General features: G+C 45.4%; 1 protein-coding gene across 1 annotated transcript; it reads left to right on the top strand.

The window, feature by feature from the left end:
* The first annotated feature begins 1,894 nt into the window (after positions 1-1,894).
* papss1 (3'-phosphoadenosine 5'-phosphosulfate synthase 1) lies at positions 1,895-21,761 on the top strand. Its single transcript, XM_013140679.4, has 12 exons — positions 1,895-2,107; positions 3,224-3,338; positions 3,937-4,172; positions 4,285-4,423; positions 5,775-5,893; positions 7,115-7,228; positions 7,388-7,499; positions 9,646-9,851; positions 15,216-15,351; positions 15,483-15,751; positions 17,178-17,407; positions 20,161-21,761. Exons 1-12 carry the CDS (start codon positions 2,045-2,047, stop codon positions 20,300-20,302), a joined length of 1,881 nt encoding a protein of 626 aa, XP_012996133.1. The 5' UTR covers positions 1,895-2,044; the 3' UTR covers positions 20,303-21,761.
* Positions 21,762-22,559: the final 798 nt, after the last annotated feature.

Raw genomic sequence — 22,559 nt, 5'->3', positions numbered from 1 at the left:
GGCACCATCATGATATAGCCTACCCGGCCTCTTACCGCCACGCTAGCTACTGTACCATTATTTTCCAAAGAAACCTGGATTTAGATGTTTTTTTTAATTTATTATCTGTCATCCACCAGCAAGTGATCCAGCGTTTAAATTACTGAATAGTACATTCAGATTTACGTGTTCAATTGACGAGAGAAAGGAGTAGAGTTACTCCACAGATGTGCTAAGCTAAGCATAGCCAAGTATATTTTTAATAGATTTTTCAGCAGGGGAGGTCGTGCTGAGACCAATGGTCTCTTTAATGGAGGAGCCCTTCATCGACACAAGTTGTATACTAATAGAGTATGGATAGAACCACCACCGAAAACCCCCGATGTATAAGAGCATGTATATGCTGTATATAGAGCAATGTATTCCCGTGAGAGCAGGTTGCAACAACAGTATGGCGCGCCCACCCCCTCCAAAAAAATTTAACTCGATTCATTAGACACATTAAACATTTAATGATACGCTGCGGCAGAGAACGCGCACGGATCACACTGCACTGGATGTAATGATCAACCTCAAGTTCCGCCCTCGAGTGAAATGCCGTGTTTTATTCTTGTCGATTCCACATGTCGGTTGGCTACACCGGTAACATTTGGGGCGCATTTGATCGAATCACTTTTCTCAAAGACTATGTTTGATTATGGGTGTGAACATATTTCGACTTTAGACCTGTCGTTACTCGTTGGTATAGCAATGATATTGAGGTATTTTCCAGGAAATTATTTCAGACGACAATCCTTCTTGACCAATCAGATGAAAGCGTGTGATGAAGTCAGAACACTCAGCCACTTGATGGGAGTAGTACTGACGCAAACGCAGTCTTTTCATTCTAATCTGAATAAATGTTTTGCCACATAGATTTTTGTGGAAATGTCTATAGTTAAAATGCTTAATGTTTTTTCACATATTATGAACACATGATGAAATAGATGCTTCATGCACTAGAGTTTGCTGTAAAGGCCACTGAAGCAGTTTTTCCTCCAGGGGTTTTGCTGCTATTTATCTGCATTCGGTTTCTTTGTAGATGAAATACTCTCCACTCTATGACGATGTCAGGTAGCTGCACCCATACCCTGCAGCCACCCACTACTGAAAATAATAATTGTTATGGTGTTACTACAATGTGTAGGGGCAACCTCAGTATTCATCCAGCGCTTAATCGGTTTAAATGTGCAATTGTTTCATGCAACAAAATGCCATGAATGCTCAGGTTTTAAAGAAGCATGCAACTGGCATGGTGACTGCAGGAATTTCCAACAGGACTTTTGTCAGAGAATTGAATGTGCACTTCTGCACCACAAGTCGTGGTACAGATAATTTTTTAAGAGAATTTGACCAGCCTTGCAACTGCAGGTAATGTCACCCCGCCAGCCCAGGATGATTTCAGCCCAAACTTTCAGAAATCTCAGGGAAACTCATCTGCAGGCTTCTTGACCTGAATGCTGTTAGTTGACTTCAATGGTGAAATGCCATTGGTCATCTCTGAGTGCCAAAGGCACGCTGGAGAAGTGTTCAGTTGTTGGATAAATCCCAGTTTCAGTTGGACAAGACAGTAACCCAGAAAAAGTATTTGAAATGGTTACATGTTGCATTTTTTTTTTGTTCACTGATTGTGTTCTTACAAATGAGTACAGAAAACCATTGTTGACCCTTTTGCCTTGAACAAACAAAGTTTTATAATATTTTTATATATATTTTAATATGAATTAATCTTAAGCAATTTAACAGAAACTATATAAATAATTGTGCACCCTTTCCTTGATTTCAACGTAATTAATAAACGTAAAGAATATATGGATTTTACTCTTATTCTGAAGGGAAATCCTTCACCCGGAAGTGCTTATTAATTCTTGTCTGCCTCACAACGGTTGTAGCTTCCTGTTGAAGATTACTCCATTCAAAGAAATTTACCTGTTCTTGAAAGGAATAGAAAACGAGTTAATAATTTATTTATTTCTAGGTAACACAACCCCTTTACTAGCGAGGAAACCTTTCATTGTGGACCGTTATGGAGACATCCGGCAATTCTCATAAGAAACCGAAGCTGAGCAACGCTTCCAGCGAGAATTGGGTAAGTTGATGATTATACATTCACACTCCCTCGAACACCGCCACGTCCACCAATGTGCTGCAAAAAAAATAAATAGCAGTTGTTCTCTTAGTATTTTGTCGGCACTTTCTGTTCACACTTAAACATTTATGGCTGTAACTAAATGCTGCTTCATCTTAACTACGCGGAATGGACGTGTTGTTAGTTTCAGAGAAGTACACTGGGTACCACGTCTTGACACCAGCAATACAGACAGCCATTTCTAACTGTCTTGCTGTACAGCTTCTTATTATACATTGCAGAGGAATGCAGTTCCAGAGATAGTACAGTATAACATGTCTGCCAATAGACACATCTGTACTTAGTGTAGATCGTTTTCTAACTAGTTAAGTAAATGTCTCTCCTGTAAATTATCTGCCAATCGTGTGGATCAATATAATTTCTGAACATTTTCACAAGCAGGGGCAATGCTGAAACAGAAGTGTTTACAAGTGTAATACAAGTGTAATGTTTGTATGTATGTCTATACTATATTTGTGTGTTCTGGGGCCCTTCCAAAGTTGCATTGTGATGCTCACTATTCCACCACCAAAGTCTAGGCTTTCGTCAGGGCTGTTCCACGAGCATAAGAATGGTTGCTAGGTCCTGTGGGATGTTCTGTTGTAAAGGCCAGGGGAAATGTGTGGAACTGTAATTAAAACCAAAGAGGAAGAAGCAAAACATAATACATTGCAGAACACACAAGTTTTTTGTTGTTGTTGTAATTAATATTTCTTTGTAGAGTTCTTGTGGACAAAGATATAAAACATTTTAAATGTGCGCTACAAGTGCGTATAACCCTCAATAAACGCTGTGTGAAATCTGAAAAAGTTCAACTTTCAACACAAGATTTTATTGGCCCCCGGGAAAATACACGAACCGCTACTGCCAATCCGCCCCCAACCTTTTTTTGGTCATAATACAGTTTCTGACCTTTTCAGTAGGAGATATAACTGCCCTGTCCTTCACTGTAGGACGTATGTCTGTTGCAAAGTCAAAGCCACCGTTAGTCCTGATGGTTCCTTTGTGTCTGGGGCTGTGTATTTGTAATTTGATATACAACTAATGGACTGAATGACTGTGTAACTGTCTTTCCAGGGAATGCAGAGAGCCACTAATGTGACTTACCAGGCCCACCATGTAAGCAGGAACAAGAGGGGTCAGGTAGTGGGGACGAGAGGTGGCTTCCGTGGGTGTACTGTCTGGCTCACAGGTATGCCGAATGACCACCCCTGTTTAGTTAGCCTGGATGACCTCTCTGGTTTAATTAGCCTGGATGACCACTCTGGTTTAATTAGCCTGGATGACCACTCTGGTTTAATTAGCCTGGATGACCACTCTGGTTTTATTAGCCTGGATGACCGCCCTGGTTTAATTAGCCTGGATGACCGCCCTGGTTTAATTAGCCTGGATGACCGCCCTGGTTTAATTAGCCTGGATGACCGCCCTGGTTTAATTAGCCTGGATGACCACTCTGGTTTAATTAGCCTGGATGACCACCCCTGTGTAATTAGCCTGGACGACCGCCCTGTTTAATGACCACTGTTTAATTAAAAGCATCTGTTTTCTTTTGTCCTGTGGCAGTATGTGACTTGGTCTTGACATGATTAAACAGAACCTGGATTCATTTTTAAAAATATATTTTTGTGTCTGGATTGGAAGGATGTTTTTGGAATATTTGAGAAACATTGCTAACACTGACCCAATGCTAACACTGACCCAATGCTAACACTGACCCAATGCTAATACTGGGCATTATAAATAGTTGCTTACGCACAATGCTAATATCGACCCACCACCATTCCCGCTAGGTCTCTCTGGGGCTGGAAAGACCACGGTGAGCATGGCCCTGGAGGAGTACCTGGTGTGCCACGGCATCCCATGCTACTCGCTGGACGGGGACAACATCCGCCAGGGCTTGAACAAAAACCTGGGCTTCAGCCCCGAAGACCGTGAGGAGAACGTCAGGCGCATAGCCGAGGTGGCCCGCTTGTTTGCCGACGCGGGGCTCGTCTGCATCGCCAGCTTCATCTCACCGTATGGACGGGTGAGTGGAGGGGGAGGGGGGGGTTGTGAAAATGGATACGTAGACGTAATATGCTGCCCACCTGGAGTTAACTGACCCCCCCCCTCCCCGAATGTCACCCCCTGTCCTTCAGGATCGCGTGAACGCCAGGAAGATCCATGAGGCCGCGGGGCTGCCTTTCTTTGAGGTGTTTGTTGACGCGCCACTCGACGTGTGTGAACAGAGGGACGTGAAGGGCCTCTACAAGAGAGCCAGGGCAGGAGAGATCAGAGGTGACCGGGACCCGGCCACACACACCATCTAGCTGTTAACGGGGACGGAGTCTTTCAAAGTTTGAATGTGCAGTTGGCACAAAACATATTTTGGTCGGGCGTTCTAGCCAAACTGGCCGACATGTTATAAAGGCCGCTTATTGTATTCTTTGTTGTACGAGGAATCAAATTCGAATGCTACTTTTGGTCGAGACTCATTGTAAGATAAGCATCCCTGCCAAGTGGTCCACCTCGCTCACTGAAGCTGGCTGGCTCGCCATTCATTTGAGCTAATTCAAGTGTGTCGTTGTTCGGCTGCGTGAGGAATATCCAGGTGTATTTCACTGAGTAGGTCCTCCTTTCCCCGAGTCGAGATTCTTTTGCGAACCCAGATATTACACAAGTGTTGCAAGATCCCGCTTTCTGAAATCGCTGGACGAGTCGTGCCCAGAGTCGTGCCCAGAGTCGTGCCCAGAGTCGTGCCCAGAGTCGTGCCCAGAGTCGTGCCCAGAGTCGTGCCCAGAGTCGTGCCCAGAGTCGTGCCCAGAGTCGTGCCCAGAGTCGTGCCCAGAGTCGTGCCCAGAGTTGTCAGTCCGCCTGGTGGCCCACTTCCTTCTCCACTTCTTTCTCCCATGCAGAACACAGTCTCAGAAGGGTTCCCAAAATAGAAGGCGTTTTTATACGGCAGTACTTTATAGGGGCCTGTTGTGAAATGATTTTGCAACTGAGGTGAAGTTAAAGTTGTTGGCAGCTGTCACCACCGCAGCAGCAGACAACTGGCCTGACCTTGAATTCCTCCTGTCGGTCATACACGTGAAGCTAACGGCTATTAACGCAAATTCTCATATCTGTTCAATGACTGTCATTTTGGCATTGAGGTGATCAATCATCGCGTTCCTAAGTTACACATCAGCTTTAGAGACGTCTGAAAAATGAAAGAATGAAAGAGAAGGCATGTGGCGTTCATTCCGGCAAGAACTGAAATGCGATTGCCTATCTTTTGCTTCGTCATTGCATCACAGGTCAGTGAATCTTGAAGACACAGAATGAGGAAGCTGTTGCTGGGTTAGTCTAGTGAATCTAGTCCAGAGCAACATCTTTAGCGCTGAGCTGTAGGCATGAGATGGTTTACTGTGTGTGAGTGGTGTTTCCAGTTCTGTCCATTAGGACATTGCTTTAAGTCACAGAATTCATCCCCAAAAAAGCCTGTATAGGTTTCATTTATTGGAATGGCCCCAGCGTTTATTCAAATTAAGAAATTGCCTATTTGATTCGATTAACTATTCAGCTACTGTTGATCTTGTAATTTGAGCGATTGATTCAGGTATTACATTGACTATTTACTGAATGTTTTCTCCGTGCTTCATATCAGGTTTCACTGGGATAGACTCTGAATATGAGAAACCAGAAGCCCCAGAGCTGGTGCTCAAAACGGACTCATGCAGTGTCAACGAGTCCATACAGCAGCTCATCGATCTGCTGCAAGAGAAGGTGAGAAAAAAAAACGATGAACTATTTAATTCATTCATGCATGAGGTTCAATGGGTTAACAGCATTTGTTTTACCAACCAAACACCAAGGGAAATGTTTGTGTGTCGAGACTGAATCCTCACCCGATGAGAAGATGGAGGTGGCTCAACCAAGCAGAGAGAAGAGGAAGCTGAAGATGGAATTAAAATGCAATTCTCAAACAATGGGAAAGAATGCCTCGTTTTTAAGTCCAGTTTTAGGGTTAGCGGTCTGCTTTTGTGTATTCTGTCTGTATGAAACGTTTCAAAATGACCCTATTGATGTACGCAAAATCCCATGAGTGTTAGGGGTGTTAGTTCAATCTCAATTACGGACTTGTGTCATTGCAGTGACTCCTGGCAGGCTTGCCAGAGTCAAAGCTTGAGAAATGTGACACCTCACCAAGCCGTTCTGCTTCTTACCATACTGTTTGTTCAAGCAGTAATTCTCGCCAGTGCCTGGAGGAAAAACAAATTTACTCGCCGGCTGTCACGATTGAGCTTGCAGGTGCCCAAATTACCACAAGAAGTAACTAATTTGTGAGGGGGCGAGGCAGCTCTGTCCAACACCAGAAGTCCATCTTCTTGCCTACAACTCCCAACCGTCTTGACTTGGCTGTCCACTGCAATTGCGTTTGACCAAAAAATAAAAAAACTGCCTTCATTTATAGGAAGGGAGGCTGTGTTTATTTTATAAAATGAAATTGGGTTGGGGTTAAATGTTTTTAAATGCAGTGTTTGCTGGCACCAGATGCACTAAAGTTGTTCCATGTGCGCTTGGGTTGTCTGGGTATGGCTGGAACAGGCGGTGTTGCCGCTTGTCAAAATTCCTTCCATAACCATCAGCGTTTACTGCTAAAACCATCTTTTGGTTGGTCTTAACTACTCTACCAGACCGGCCTGGAATTTGAAATGATCATGTTTCTCAAGTGTTTTCACCCCTTGCTAAGTTATATTAAAACGGTAAATTATCAACTATTTCAGCATAGCCGTGTGCTGGCTTTGGCAGGTGGAAACTGCTTAACACCAGAAATTTTATTTCCACCAGTAGAGGGGAGTGTCTCCCCGGTTTCCAAGATCGACACCTTTCACAAATCCTCTTTACAATGGCTTCTTTCAAATCCTTACATTTTAATTACAACCCGCCTCTCGTTTTGCCCTGCGGTGTTCTGTCGCTGATGCGGGACTGTGTGTGTTCGTGCAGGACATTGTCCCAGTGGATGCCTCCTATGACGTGAAGGAGCTGTACGTACAGGAGAACAAGCTGGATTTGGCCAAGGCAGACGCGGAAACGCTACCCGCTGTGCAAATCGGAAAGGTAGGGGAAAAACTAGATGCCATGAAGGTGTTTGGAATGTGTGTTATATATGTTGGATATGTGTTATATCGGATTGTTATTTCATATTTCGGCTGTCCATTGTTAACGTGTGTGTGTGTGTGTGTGTGTGTGTGTGTGTGTGTGTGTGTGTGTGATCAGGTGGACATGCAGTGGGTTCAGGTGCTGGCTGAGGGTTGGGCCACGCCCCTTAATGGTTTCATGAGGGAGAGGGAGTTTCTGCAGTGTCTGCACTTTGACTGCCTGCTGGACGGTAAAGACAACATCTCGGCCTTTTCCTCAATCTTTTTCTTACATTCATCTCATGTTCTTGTCCTCTCCCCTCATTCCTGCCCAAAATGTCAGCCTTTGTGTGAAGTCTCTCTTTACATACCAGTATTAGTTAGTGTTGGGAGGTTAAGAATCTATGTGGGAAATTCAGAAGGGTTTCTCTGGCGGTGAAGTTAATGAGCGGGTGTTATGTTTGGAAATGGTCACTAGGGGGAGCTGGAAGCTCACAAAAGGACATGGTGGCGTTTTTAAATGGGCTTCATCAATCCAAAATGACAAAATATGATTAAAGAAATACAGGGCTTATCTTACCATTCTATTGTGTTGAGTAATAGTGATCCTTTTACACTTGAAGGGATATTACTTCCTGAGAGCCAATTTTGTCCACACAGTGAACAAAATATCCTGTCTCCAGTCAGGCATTCAAGATGGAGTGCTTCAAGTTCGAAAGTCGAATGGTGACGTGTTATGTACATTTTCTCCATATACATTTCTACATCTTGATAGCTTTGTGGGAATTGCATAATTGATGGACTAATAAAAAATAGTTTTAGGGTAAATGTTTCCGTTACTTAGTATTCTCGAGAACACAACGAACCAGTGTCTTTTTCAATTGGGATGAATAAAATCACTGGTGTTCTCCTATTAATCTTGTTTCCGCATTGGTGGAACTGTGTAAAAAAAATAAGACGGAGTAAATTTGCCTTTTGCTACCTTCACAACATGCCGTCGCACCACTCTACTGACGTGTGTCTGTTGCTTTGTTGCACAGTTGTCGCCATTGCAACTCTGGTTCAAACCCTGGTCTCCGTGTTTGGGGAGTGCCCAGGTGTCTGACGGAAGGCAGTGCATGTTGACCCAGCGGCGTTTGTGGTTGGTTGATTGGGTGGGTGTCGGGACGGGTCGCCTTGTCTCGTTGCCCTTTAGCGACTCGGGGCAAGCTCAGTTTTGGTGCTTGTCTAGAGAATGCGCTCTCCTCCAGTCAGCTGGGTTCTGGAAAGAACATTCTGATTGAGCGAGGAGAATTTGAAGAAGCAGGACGGACTGATTTTTCGATGTGGAAAACAGGTCTCAACCCTCAACTCCAGAATCTGCCGAGTTGTTTTTAAAGCGGGTCTCGTGTGAGATAAAAAAAAAAAAAAAAAAAAGTATAACTTTGAAGGTCCTTTAGAATGGAACATTCGTCCCAAGGTAAATAAACAGAACAGAACCTACGTGTTTATTTGAGAGAACGCTGAATGGAATGCGTCCACGTGCAAACTTCCGAATCTGGTTTTGAGTGTTTGTCCCAAAAGGGAAATGTGAGCGATGGAAAAAGGATGAAACCTCAATATTGATTGCCACCACAGACCGTCATTTCTCTAATCCCGTTTCATGATAGATGGGCTTTTCCAGAGCTGTAGAAGCCCCCCCCCCCCCCCCCACACACACACACAATAACAACCGAATTAAACGCGACTGCGTACAGTTAAAGCACTTTGTCCGTGCTGAATAACAGAACGTTTGTAGTTCATCTGCCCTCCACCCTTCCTTTTTGCATGGTTGTAATCTGTCCCTGATTTGGACCCCCTCAGTCCTTGTGGTTGACGTGGACGTGGGTATTGTCCCGGTATCGGACTTTGTGGGCTGCGTCTATGTGTTGTGTTGTGTGCGCCAGCTCCTTGTTGGTCTCGTGCACGTGCGTGCGCGTCATTAAAAACAGCTGCGTGCGCCGGATCTCGGCGGGGGCCTGTGGAGCGGAGGGATTTCGGGGAACGGCGTCTTATTCAGCGGACGCGCCGCCCCGGCCCAGTAGGGTGTAGAAAGGTGTCCGGGTCAAGCTGGTTTAATCCAGTTTAATCAAGCACTGTGCGTCTTTCCCGTGGTTTGTCAGGTGTTCACCAATCCCCTCATATCTAATACTTCATATTCCCTTACCTGGGATAGTACGCGATAGGCAGGCTTTACTCTAACTTATTGAAAGAGGTGCGGGGGCTGTGTCTGGTTTCTGACATTTCATCCTCATGGTTGGTAGTCTGATTTGGATTTTAGCTGTGCGATGAAACCCTTTTTCTCCTTCTTCTGTATTTCACAATCATTTGCGAGCCGCGGTTGTGCGGCTCAATAAACCAACACCCTCGCTCCCCTAGGGGGCGTCATCAACCTGTCGGTGCCGGTGGTGTTGCCGGTGTCGGGGGCGGACAAGGAGCGTCTGGACGGCGTGACCGCCATGGCCCTGGTGTATGAGGGTCGACGCGTGGCCATCCTCCGCAACCCAGAGTTCTATGAGCACCGCAAGGAGGAGCGCTGCGCCCGGCAGTGGGGCACCACATGCAAAGACCACCCCTACATTAAGGTCAGTGGGTCATTCTAGACCACCCCTACATTAAGGTCAGTGGGTCATTCTAGACCACCCCTACATTAAGGTCAGTGGGTCATTCTAGACCACCCTTACATTAAGGTCAGTGGGTCATTCTAGACCACCCCTACATTAAGGTCAGTGGGTCATTCTAGACCACCCCTACATTAAGGTCAGTGGGTCATTCTAGACCTCCCATACATTAAGGTCAGTGGGTCATTCTAGACCACCCTTACATTAAGGTCAGTGGGTCATTCTAGACCACCCCTACATTAAGGTCAGTGGGTCATTCTAGACCTCCCATACATTAAGGTCAGTGGGTCATTCTAGACCTCCCATACATTAAGGTCAGTGGGTCATTCTAGACCACCCCTACATTAAGGTCAGTGGGTCATTCTAGACCACCCCTACATTAAGGTCAGTGGGTCATTCTAGACCACCCCTACATTAAGGTCAGTGGGTCATTCTAGACCTCCCCTGCATTAAGGTCAGTGGGTCATTCTAGATCACCCCTAGATTAATGTCAGTGGGTCATTCTACACCACCCCTACATAAAGGGCGGTGGTTCATTCCAGAGACCCCCAACATAAAGGGCAGTGGTTCATTCCAGAGACCCCCTTCATAAAGGTCGGTGGTTTGACTAAAATCTGAGGGCATTGTGGAGATAATTAAAAAGGGTCTCTGTTTTTGTCATTTTGACAATAACTGGACTGAAATGACAAACATTCCACAAAAACTTTTAGATTTTTAGTAAAAACGACTAAGACTGGACTAAATTAAAAATATGCAGTGCCAAAATTAACTCTGCACTAGAAATGGTTGTTCTCGACTTCCCCAAAAATGAGCTGTCACAAATGAAAACGATCTTAAAAGGCTCCTTGGAGCATGACCACGTATTTGTTTTCCTATGAGTTCCTTTACTTTGCCAAAGCCCTGGTGCTCATGACAGCTTCCGGTGACAGTTTGTGTGACAGGGAGCTGCCTTGAAATCTTCACACTTCCCTCAACTTGGTTTATTTTGGTTCTGTCATGGCCCCTGTCTCATGGCCCCTGTCTCCGCTCCAGAGACATTTAAAATGTCCCTCTGATGGGTGTTTCAGAAAGATCACCCTCTGGTGTTCATGTTGAAGGTTTCTGAGATGGTTACTATTAACTAAGCTCTTTAATAAACACTTTCCCCACATATAGCCCAGCCATTTAACTCTGCCCGTGGCCTTGTGCTCGCGTACACCCCCCCACACACACACACACACACACACACACACATACATTTTCACTCACTCACACACACACACTCATGCACACACCCACCTACTCTCTCTCACTTGTACTTAATCACACACACACACACATTCTATTTCACTCGCTCACACACTATTTCACTCACTTTCTCTCTAACACACACACACACACACACACACACACAGGCTCTGATTGAAGACAGATCTTGCGTTGCCCTTCTCCTCGTTGCTGCTTAAGGAAAGACAGAATACAGTGGAGTGGTTTAGGGCCAAAGGAGCTGCTTTCTCCTGCCTTCGCCTGTCAGAACTGCTTGTGTAATCACTCCATCCTGACAGACTGCCCTCTTATTGCACGTGTTTTAGTCACTCTTGGTGCTGTCTTTCAAACTGGCCCCTTCAAATGTGCAGTGTATTTGCGCACAGCTTTTCCAAAGGCCGTCTCTGACTTGGAGATAATCCTGCCGAACACTGACACATGCACGCCCTCCCTGCGGCGCGGGGAACCACCCAGTTTATCCCTTCTGAGAATACTAGTGGGAATGCACCAGCAAGAGTTTCAATCAACATTTTATTTATTTGTTAGGGCTCTGATAGGCTTAATGGTATTATATCAGTGAAAGCTCAGAGACTTAATGGTAATATATTGGGGAAAGCTCAGAGACTTAATGGTAATATATCGGGGAAAGCTCAGAGACTTAATGGTAATATATCAGGGAAAGCTCAGAGACTTAATGGTAATATATCGGGGAGTGTTCAGATAGATGGGTGAAATGGCATCCTGAAATGATCCGAGTCCCCCTGCAGCAAAAAAAACAGGCGCCAGCCCAGCCATAGCTAGGCAAACCTGGAAAAGTTGTAACCATGAAGGATTGTAACCATGAAGGACAGTTGTGAAATTGCACTTTTGAAACTCTACCCAAGAGGCTGATAGCTGCAGTAGCTAGCTTGGGCTATTTTTGCGATCTGTCTCGGGCCAATTATATCTCCCATTGTTATTATGGATTAGTGTGGGTTTGCTTAAACACGCAGTGACACACACAGACAGTTGTGGTACAGGAAGCTGGGAGCCTTACTCAGCCTGATGACTTAAACACACGGAACCGACACACACACTCACCCCTGTGGCTTCTATTAAAACCCTGCCCTCTTCAGTCATTGGCCGAGAGTGTTGAATCAGAAAGCCTCGCAGGCTCCACTGTTTAACTCAAGATGACACTCTGTTTCAACCGTGTCTTAACGTTGAACGATCGTCAGCGTCTCCGAGAGCCTTTCTGGATTAGTGTTCGGTTTCAGCAGTTGTCCATCCACCAAGAGCGCAGTGATCGGCGAATCTCTCGTTCTGCTGGGTCTGACGACTGTGGCCCTGCCGCACGCAGTGCATGCTGGGTAGTGGGCTCTCTGAGACCTGTCACTCACGCCGCTTCTCCAAGTGTGTGTGTGTGTGTGTGTGTGTGTGTACAGCTTGCTTTGATTAAAAGTGTGTGTGTGTGTGTGTGTGTGTGTGTGTGTGTGTGTGTGTGTGTGTGTGTTCCTGAACTGTTTGTGTGTTTACTTACTGTGCTGGAGCCGGTCCGTCAACACTTGCCCCCTTGTGGGCGGCAGCCCTGCCTCAGCCCATCCACGTCTCGCTCCCAGATTAGGAATTAACCTGGTCCGTATTACATTGCGGTAACTCCACTTTTCCCTGTTTACTCCGGGCCGGGTTGTCGGCACGTCGGGAGCCACCAGGACGGGGACTTCAGCCAGAGAGCCCTTGTATTTGGTGTGCGTTTGGTGTGTGTGTGTGCGTGGTATCCTCAACGAGGACATTACCACCATTTAACATCAGCATGATAAAAACAAAGAGTAGATCAACTTTGGGTTTTGAAATGAAGCCCGAGTTTCCTTCATGTTTGTCTTTTGTTCAAATGATTTCACTGCTGAAGTATGCAATGATTTTGTCCCCAAAAAAGTTAACATTGGGAAACTTTCTTAAGAGTGTATCCTAAATGAGTTACGTTTAGCAGGACAATTACCGCAAACGTACTAACGCAGCCACCAAGGAGTTTTTAAGGGCCAAACTGGGGAACGTTATTGGCTGGCCCAGGTCAATCACCTGGCCTGATAACATGTCACATCTGTTTCACGTACTGAAGACAAGGAACAGAATCAAGCAGGAAGTTAAGATGGCTGGAGTACAGGCCTGGCAGAACATCAATAGGAAAGATGGCCAGCAACTAGCGTTGTCGACAGACGGGTCACAAATTAAAGGAAAAACCAACATGAAGTGTCTCAGTAAGGTGCTGGGCTACGAGCCACCTTGACAAATTCTACGAGCCTCTGGAACTCTACTGGAGGGATGGATCACTATTCTTCCAAAAGATATTCCCTGTAGTTTTGATCATGGTGATGAAGAGGGTTGTCTAATACTTGGATTCGGTTCTCTTGCGATCTTGATCCAAAATCGAGGTCAACTGGGCCTGCTCATCATTTTTATAAATGCCACAGAGCATGATGGGATGTTCATTTCTTAATTGAATCATACGGTACATCTGTATGGAAGTATCTACATTCGTTATGTTCCTCCACTCATTTATTCTCGTTTTTCCTTTAATTTGTCACCCTTCTGTATGTTTCACAGATGTCACTCAGAGGATATGTACTAAACATGACTTTTGTCGTACGTAATGTTCACCAGTTCAAATTCTTGCCTACCTCCTGGGGAGTGTTCCTATATTTTCTATAGTGATCTTCAGTCTACCAGGCTGTTTTCAATGTCTGAGCGCATCAGCTCTGTTCTTAATTTTAAAGACCCATAGTTTATTTTTTTTTCTTCTTTTGTTTTTGGTAAGCCTATGGTTGTGGTTATTTTTGTTGTTTTGTTTCAGATTTCTATCAGATTCTTTCAGCTTTCATTGATAGCTCTTTGGTCCTCTCGTTGACAGACAGCAGTAGCAGACTTCAAAGGCAAACGCGTGCCTAGGATCGGGGCCAAGTCACTGACAGCTCCCGTGTCAGAACTGAAGACATGATGGAACACACCTAACTAACCAGAAACGCCTTTCAAGCAAATTGTCCCAATACTTGAGAGGGGGACCTAATTAAAACTGTTGGAACCTGTATGTGCACAGGAGCTGAATATCTATACTTTAACCTCATAGTTATTTCAAATCCAGAGAATGTAAAAAAAAAATCACATTTGTTTCACACTGTGATGTAACCCTGCAGCGAAGGGGCAGGGCCTGTGAACCTTTGACCTGGTTCTCGGTCTACATTGGACAGTTGGTCCAGAGTTGGGGCGGGGACAAGTCAAACGCACGCCCGTCAATTGACCCAGCTCTGTGTACTCACCTCACAGGACACTCTGACACGGGGCAGGCCCAGTGGTTTCAGTGGTGCCAGCACGGGCCATTTAAATGCAGAGGCGGACCGAAAGTTATAGCCTGAAACAATAGCTGGCTTTGCCTGGGCTTAGTACTCCCCCGGGGACGTTAGAATAATCTTGTAAGGGGAAAAATCGCTTCAATGTGGTCCGTGAGTTAACCAGAGATGGTGTCTGGTTGTGGAACACATACGGTCATAATGTCTTCCGCCGAGCTTTTCCGCGCGTCGATAGAACAATCCGGTGAATGGCGAGCAAAGGGGATTCTCCACTCTGCCTCACAGTGCTCTAAGTTTTGGGCGTCTCTTTGTTTTTGTAGTTTTTCAGGCTCTGTTATTGACTTATCCCTAATTCCGCCCCACTTGCGGCGGTTGCCTGGTTTTGGGCGGTGGATGGGGTCGGGTTACTGTGGAAACGATTCTTGATGGATGTCACCGTCACCCCCCCCCACGACAATTTGGTGAATGAAGACCACTTGCTGTTTGCCCCGATTTCTATCAGAAGTGGCTTCCTTTTCTTTTTCACTGTCCTTCCTCTTACTTTGGGGGGGAGGGGGGGGCTCTAACATGTGCCACCGCAGGTTAGACAAAGGATAGACGAGTCTAAGACTATTGAGGACCACATTCTATCTAGACAGATTTCTATTCCGTCACAGATTGCTGTTCCATTATTTTTTTTTTAAACCAGCTGGGTCTCAGTACTGGGTTAGGTGGAGCTGCATGTTGCTGATTGTTAAGGCGTTTGTCCTGTCCGGTCCAGATGGTGATGGAGAGTGGAGACTGGCTTGTGGGCGGAGACCTGCAGGTTCTGGACAAGATCAGCTGGAATGACGGCCTGGACCAGTATCGACTCACTCCCACTGAACTCAAGCAGAAGTTCAAGGAGATGAATGCAGGTAACGTACTGCCATATGTTCTTGTCCTTGTGCTCCTCATTCTCCACACGTTATCCCAGTGGCCTCTCTTTCCACCTTTTATCTCTGTGTATTCACTCACACACACCCCCCCCCCCCACCCCTCCCTCCAGACGCCGTGTTCGCCTTCCAGCTGCGCAACCCGGTGCATAACGGCCACGCCCTCCTCATGCAGGACACCCACAAGCGACTGATCGAGCGGGGCTACCGGCGGCCCGTCCTCCTGCTGCACCCGCTGGGCGGCTGGACCAAGGACGACGACGTGCCGCTGGAGTGGCGCATGCGTCAGCACGCCGCCGTGCTCGACGAGGGCGTGCTCAAGCCCGACAGCACCGTCGTGGCCATCTTCCCCTCGCCCATGATGTACGCCGGGCCCACTGAGGTAAAAACGGCAGTGTGTGTGGGGGGAAAGCGTGAGCTGTGGTGTCCCGTCACAGTGCGCCGGCAAACCCTCCTCAAACCGCGTTTGGCCGTGATCTTGGCTCGCGCGCGACTCGTGAAATCAACTTTAATCCAACATAGACAGCGGTTTAGATTTCGGGAGGTTCAATTTAGACGGGAGACGTTGGACTAATATCTCTGTCCCTTTGTGTTTCCTTAATTGAAGCCTCTCTGGCTGTTTGAAGTCCGCTGCTGTGCTTTAATCATTGTCAGGGTTACGGGGAGACGCTCATTGGGACCAGACTGAGCTCGGGACTTTGGGACATTAGAGAGCCGACTGAGAGGCTCATCTGCTTTCCAAGCATGGTTTCGGTGTTGTGGCTAAGAAACAACTACGAGCGTATTATTCCAGCCTGGACCAGCAGCCCCTGAAATGTTTCTCTTGTTTGACTGTGTTCTACGGTCCCATCCATCATAACAATAGTTGCCAGGCTTTTGAGGGATCAGGTTCGTGTGGCCCTGACCCGGAATGTCCATTTTAAGACAGACTCCCTCTTCCAACCTGGCAACCAGCTAACAAAACAATGCACCCCATCCCTCCCTCTCCACGGCACCTATAAAATGTATCTGTCTTTTTTTTTTGTCTCTTAACCTTTTTGGTCTTTCGTTGATAATCCTAAAGGCTTTTTAGATTTAAAGACCTGCATTTTTGATTTAAGACTTCCAGTTTTAAGACTTGGGTTGGGGTTTTTGGGTGGCTGAATTGTGAGAACGTCCAAAGAATGAAGTCTTGTTTTCTTTAGTCATTTGAAACTTCCCCTCAGGAGTTCAGTTGATTGTTGTTTCTACTATGTGTGGAAAAACCGGACTCTTGCATGTCGGAGGTGGACTCTTTGTTTGGCTGGCTTTTCAGGACTCCTGTTCAAACTTCATTACTGTACTTGACTGTTTATTATTGAGGAAAGCACTTTTTGTAATGTAGGGTCCTTACTTACATGTCCACTGGCTGCAGCAAGTGCAGTGTATATCTGGCATTAATGTGCTTCCCCCCCCACAGGATTACTAATCAGGTGCTTCACATTTCTCTCAACACAATATCATTGGTGTGCCATGGACCCCTTGTGTCCCTAATCCACTGAAAGCGCAGCCCAAACATCCAAACCACTTCCCCCTCTCTCAGGTTTCCATTGAAAATGCTATGTTTTAGCATTCACAGAGGGTTTTTACCATTAAAAATGCTAAATGTTAGCAAAGCACAGATGGGTTTGTACCATTGAAAAGGCTCGCATTGACGTAAGCGTTGCACTTTCATTAACCACGTTTGGGTTTTTAATATTGAAACTGAATAAAGGTAGCCTTAGTGAACTACCGTTTAAAATGTAAAAATCTTTTGACTAACTAGAAGTTTCCTGTCCACGATAACACAGGTTCAGTGGCACTGCCGAGCCCGAATGGTGGCCGGCGCCAACTTCTACATCGTGGGTCGCGACCCGGCGGGCATGCCCCATCCGGCCACTGGCAAGGACCTGTATGAGCCCTCTCACGGGGCCAAGGTGCTCACCATGGCGCCCGGCCTCATCAGCCTGGAGATTGTGCCCTTCAAAGTGGCTGCATACAATAAGGTGAAGAGGGCCATGGACTTCTACGATCCCAAGAAGTAAGTTGTCTGTCGCTGTCCACGTCTTTGTTTGGCCAACGGTTGTTTTTTTTTCTTCCGCCCCCCCACCGCTGTGTTTATCTTATGAGCTTTCTTTTTGGACAAAAACGGCTGGTTTGTCGTCTTCCATGTGGGGCTTTATGAATATCCCCCTGGCTCCAGATACCCACAGTGGCAGGAATGTTTTCAACAGCCTGTTAACATTATCATGCCTTCTGCCAATACCCCAAATTGAACATTCATTAAGTTTTTCCAATGACACCTCCCATGTGTTTTTCTTCCTTTTATTTCTTATCTACGGCAGACGGCAAAGCCAAGAATAACAGGAAGTTTGTTGGTTTCGTTTGCTCTTTACAAAGTTTTGTGGCTTTTTCAGAGCTTTTGAAGTCACTCAAAAATCACAGAGAACTGCTATTAATTAAAGCCTGTATAAAGTCTGTATGGCGTATACTGCAGACGATGACTAACAAAAATCATGCAATCTCTGTTTTCTACGGCCTTTAATAACGTTTATGCGATCAGGTTCTAGCCACGTTTGGCTTAGAATATTATGACTGAAAACCTGTCTTAAAATCTGACTGATCAAAGGGGTATGATGGCTAAAAAGAGCTAACTTGTCAAAGTCTGTTAGAACAAAGGGTTGAACTGGAGTGGAGTGTTTTTCCCCCTATGATACATGTTTTCAATATCAGAATAATTTGAGTTATCGTTTGTATCTCTGGAGAATTCTGCAATCACCAGGAAAACGAGTCTAAAGGAAAATATTTCCCCAAACTTATTTAATTTTTTACCTGGGCTTGGATTAAGAGATGGAGCAGAGAGATATTTCCCTTTGTTGGTTAAGTTTAATTTGTGTCTCAAATCACACCCAGCTCCTGGTATAGAAATGATGTCCATGTTGTCCAAAATAACCTTAAATCGATGTTAATTTTGCCGACCGGATTTGAATTCCTAGCCACAATGGGCCAGCTGTACTTTGACACAGGTATTATCTTTACTCCATTTGGAAGCCCTCCCCAATTATTAACCCTTTTTTTTTTTTTTTTTGAAAAGTTCATAGCCGCGTTGACTCTTTCCCAACGTGTCAGTCTTAGGTAGCGGAGAGGGAGGCCATGTGAGGGGGTAACCCTCAATTGGAATTTCAAAGGCTCCAGTTGGCGCCTTCAGAAATTTATGGCATTCCGTCTGCTTTCTGGCCGGCCTTTGTGCACGTTGAGCCGGCCGGGGGCTGCCAAATGGGAGACCAATATGGATGCTCGGTCTAATTGCCAACGATCCCCCTTTAGTCTCCCTCAAGTGTAATGGCTCAAATCAGTGCAAGCTGTTTCTCATTTGACCGCATATTAAGTGTTCTTCCTTCGCAGAGTTTGGATTTTGGGTCTCGTGCTCTCTCCCTCCCCTACCCTCTCTGTTCTTTTCTCTCTCGGTCTCTCTCTCGGTCTCTCTCTCGGTCTCTCTCTCGGTCTCTCTCTCGGTCTCTCTCTCGGTCTCTCTCTCGGTCTCTCTCTCGGTCTCTCTCTCGGTCTCCCTTTGTAGGGCGTCTCATAAGAAAATAAAAAAGGTTTTCCATGTCAGTCTTGCGGATGAGGATGTCAATTCAAAGCCACGGTTGTACCCGAGGGCAGAGGAGGGTGATCTCAGGACTGTGGAGATGCATAGACAGTCTGTTGCCAGTCAGCCCAGTCTGCATTGGACTTGTTCTTGAGGGCTCACGTCTCATTGATGGGAGAATTAAAAAGTACTGAAGGCTCTCTAGGTCCAAACAGAGAGGACAACCCATTATCCTCAGTGTACCCATATTCTAATAAATGTACTAGTTTTTAAATTTAATTCAGGAATATATATATATATATATAGAACGGATTTCAAATCAATCCATGTATTGTCTGCTACTTCAATATGTAACTTTTGGATAGTATCAATGCCCCCCAAACCCCCAACGTACACTTGGACACATTAGCTTGTCAGGAACTAGGTTTAATCTGTGGAAACATGGGGAATCTTGCTGAGGCCCTACCAGTAAAAATCTACAGGAAACCCTGTACTTGCACACATCAGCGCAAATGACAGTAAACCGGGGAGAAACAAAACCACGTTTGACAAATGTGATTATTATGAGGGAAATTCATTGTAATGGTGGTGAAATCAGGAATGTGTTTTTGTTACGGGAATAATGTTTCTTATACCCCTTGATCAAAATGGAGGAATCAATTATGGAAATGAATTAATGTAAATATATACACAAATGTGATGTATGTGCTAGTTCCTATTAGTGAGTGAAAGAGCTACAGAAGGCTGTTTTTAGGCTGGTCGGTTTGTTACCGAAGTCTTCTCTTTGGTAAAAACCAATCAGATGTTTACACTATAAGACAGCTCGTGCCAGCCTTTATTTTTTTTAATCAAATGTTTAAACTGAAAAGGGAACCAGAAGGTTTTAATTTGAGGTTTAATGTCCAGTGTCACCAACTCCCAAAGCCATGATATGTGTGTATTGCGGTGTCCTGTGTTTATTGTGATTATCACATGCTTATTGTGATATATGAAATCCATTATTGGGATCAGGGTTCTTAATACTGAAAAAGAAAAAACGTATCGATACAATTAATTTCAGAAGCATGTGAATTTCTAAACTTTTCCTGAACAAAATCCAAAAACTCTAGGATCTATTTCATCGTTCCTTTCATCTTCTCTCCTTAACCACATTTTCAGCTTAAGGAGCGTTCGCAATCACAAAGTACCTTTTTCTTTTCCAGCCATCAAGACTTTGACTTCATCTCAGGGACCCGGATGCGTAACATGGCCCGTGACGGTCAGAACCCCCCTGAAGGCTTCATGGCCCCCAAAGCCTGGAAGGTTCTGGTGGAGTACTATCAGTCCCTGGAGAAGGTTTCTTAAGGTCAAACGTAGGTCAAATCGGGGGGGGGGGGGGGGGGGGGGGGGGGATCAGGGTCGTATTCATTAGGGCGGACCATAGCGAAACGGTTTAAAAACGTCTCCCAACGATAAAAGGGAACAAGCGTTTCTTATTAGACATGTCTGGATAGTCCATCGCTGCTTCTGCACGTTTTATTTAGTCTCATGCCTAATGGAAACGACCTGGCTGTCCCCTCTGAAACACTTTAAAGATGGGACCACTCTATAGGCATCGCTTCCCGTGTGCTGTGGCTCACCCTCAGACATCAGCCTCCAATACACACTCCTGTCTCCATAGACTATAACCGCTAGTTTTCCTCCAGTCTTAACACAGAGTACTGTATTTTTACTGTCTTTCGTTTAACGGTTGGCTCGGCGAAATGGCGTTGAGCGAGATGCCAAGGCTTTGCCGTCTCGTGCACACACTCAGAATCCGGATGTGTGCACGGAGGGGTTTACAAGCGATGTAACCGCGGGATCAAACCGGCGCTCAGCGTGCCGCACCTACGCTCTCGTTGTGGCCACCAACCCCTGGCGCTGTTCACCCCGCGTGTCTGCGTTATTTCGCTGGGACCTACCTTTCCGTTGTGGCGGTAATTGGTTTTGCTAATTGTGCAACCATCCATATTTTAAGTGTTTTAAAAAGAAAATGGATTTGAATGTTCTTTTTCCAATGGTTTTATTTTTATTTTTTATATCGATGCAGCAATGTCCCTGATATTTAACAAAATCTAGTTGTGTATGAAATTAACGACTTGTTCTATGTCAGTGACTACTGTATTTCAAAGGTCTGTGATCCTGCTCATTTCTTAACTGTATGGCAATATGACGTACTGTGGACCAGTACACGCGGAGTTCAGTGTTTGGCTTTGACAGCTCGTCCTCCTTCACGCCAGTAAAATTCAAGCCTTTACGTCAGGTTGTTCCCCTAACTGTAGCTTTGGTTTCAATAGAAATTTTAGGTGGTGTTGAGTGCCTTGTCTTTGTCAATCGTCTCGCAAAGACATTGTATTCGCGTGTGTGCACGTGAGCGTGCGTGCGCACCTGTTTAATCTCCCACTTGTCTCTGCGACATTAAAGCGGTACTTTGGCATTATAAACAATCTGTAAAGCGGATAAGAACCGGATGTTTGTACCTAAGAAAAATACAGATTTTTATGGGAATGTGATGAACTAAAGTTTTAGGAATATTTGCTAACTGTTTTAATATTAGATGTATACCCCCCCACCCTTTTTTTCCATACTGAGTTCTAAGTTAAGTAGCATGTAATAAACCTGAACCATGTCTCACTGAATGATTAGTCTTTTTTGTTGTTGATGTCAGTGGCCAATGTTATGTATACTCTTTTTAGTTTCTGCTGGTTTAATAATATTTTTAGCATCTTCCATTTGGTTGCTACTGTACACAATTGATCTGCTGTATTAAAAAAAAAAGTTTCAACTTTGTCTGTGTTCTCCAATAAATTAGCAAATGGATGAATGTTATGTGTTCAGATCGATTTTGTATTCTTAAAAGGCTGGGTCTAGTCACAGTCTAGTCAGGCAGCTGGGTTTTAATGAAAGGGGTTCGGACCTTCTAATATACCATCAAAGCTTTCATGTTGAACTCAGAATGACACTGAACTGAAAATTATTTACCCCCCCCCCCCCCCCCCCCCCCCCCCCCCCCCCAAAAAAAAGTACCATTCAATGATCTTTTCCCTGACTTAAACCAGAGTCCGTGATCTCACTCCCAATGCGTACTGTTGAAGTGGCCTGCCATCTCCATTCAGACACACACAGCGCTGATGTCTGTGGCAGCCGGTAAAGTGGATCAAATGGTCCCGCCGTCCTCTCGTCTCAGCACCTCATCTGTAGGTTTATGTATGAATTGGACCCTGGGTTCAAGTACCAGTACTGATACAAATTCCGAGTCCTTTTACTATTCTCAGGCCCTTTGGGTTTTAACAGCTCACTTCTCAGTGCCTGTGCGGGGACCCAGCGGTGCACTGGGTAGAACAGACCCCGTCATGCTCCCAATCCGTCTCACAAACAGACACACTATAACTCTCACTTTGACTCTCTCACACACACACGCACGCTCACCACACACTCACCACACACTCACACACACTGTCCCACTCCCAGCTGGGACCCAGATGCAGTGGCCCAATGAAAGTGGAACACACAGGGTTAATCTGTGCCCTTTAACAAGTCGCCTCTTCCAGACAGGAATACCCAGGATATTTCATCCAATACG

The sequence above is a fragment of the Esox lucius genome, chromosome 25 (genome assembly GCF_011004845.1).
Source record: "Esox lucius isolate fEsoLuc1 chromosome 25, fEsoLuc1.pri, whole genome shotgun sequence".
In the NCBI taxonomy this organism is placed as follows: Eukaryota; Metazoa; Chordata; class Actinopteri; order Esociformes; family Esocidae; genus Esox; species Esox lucius.
The sequence above is the reverse complement of the archived record's forward strand: the minus strand, read 5'-3'. Positions and strand labels throughout refer to the sequence as shown.

Excerpts from the sequence above, each read along its gene's own strand:
- papss1 (XM_013140679.4), top strand. The coding sequence starts at position 2,045 with ATGGAGACATCCGGCAATTCTCATAAGAAACCGAAGCTGAGCAACGCT. Across the intron at positions 4,173-4,284 it reads TCATCTCACCGTATGGACGG|GATCGCGTGAACGCCAGGAA; the intron begins GTGAGTGGAGGG and ends CCTGTCCTTCAG. Across the intron at positions 17,408-20,160 it reads GACTTCTACGATCCCAAGAA|CCATCAAGACTTTGACTTCA; the intron begins GTAAGTTGTCTG and ends TTTCTTTTCCAG.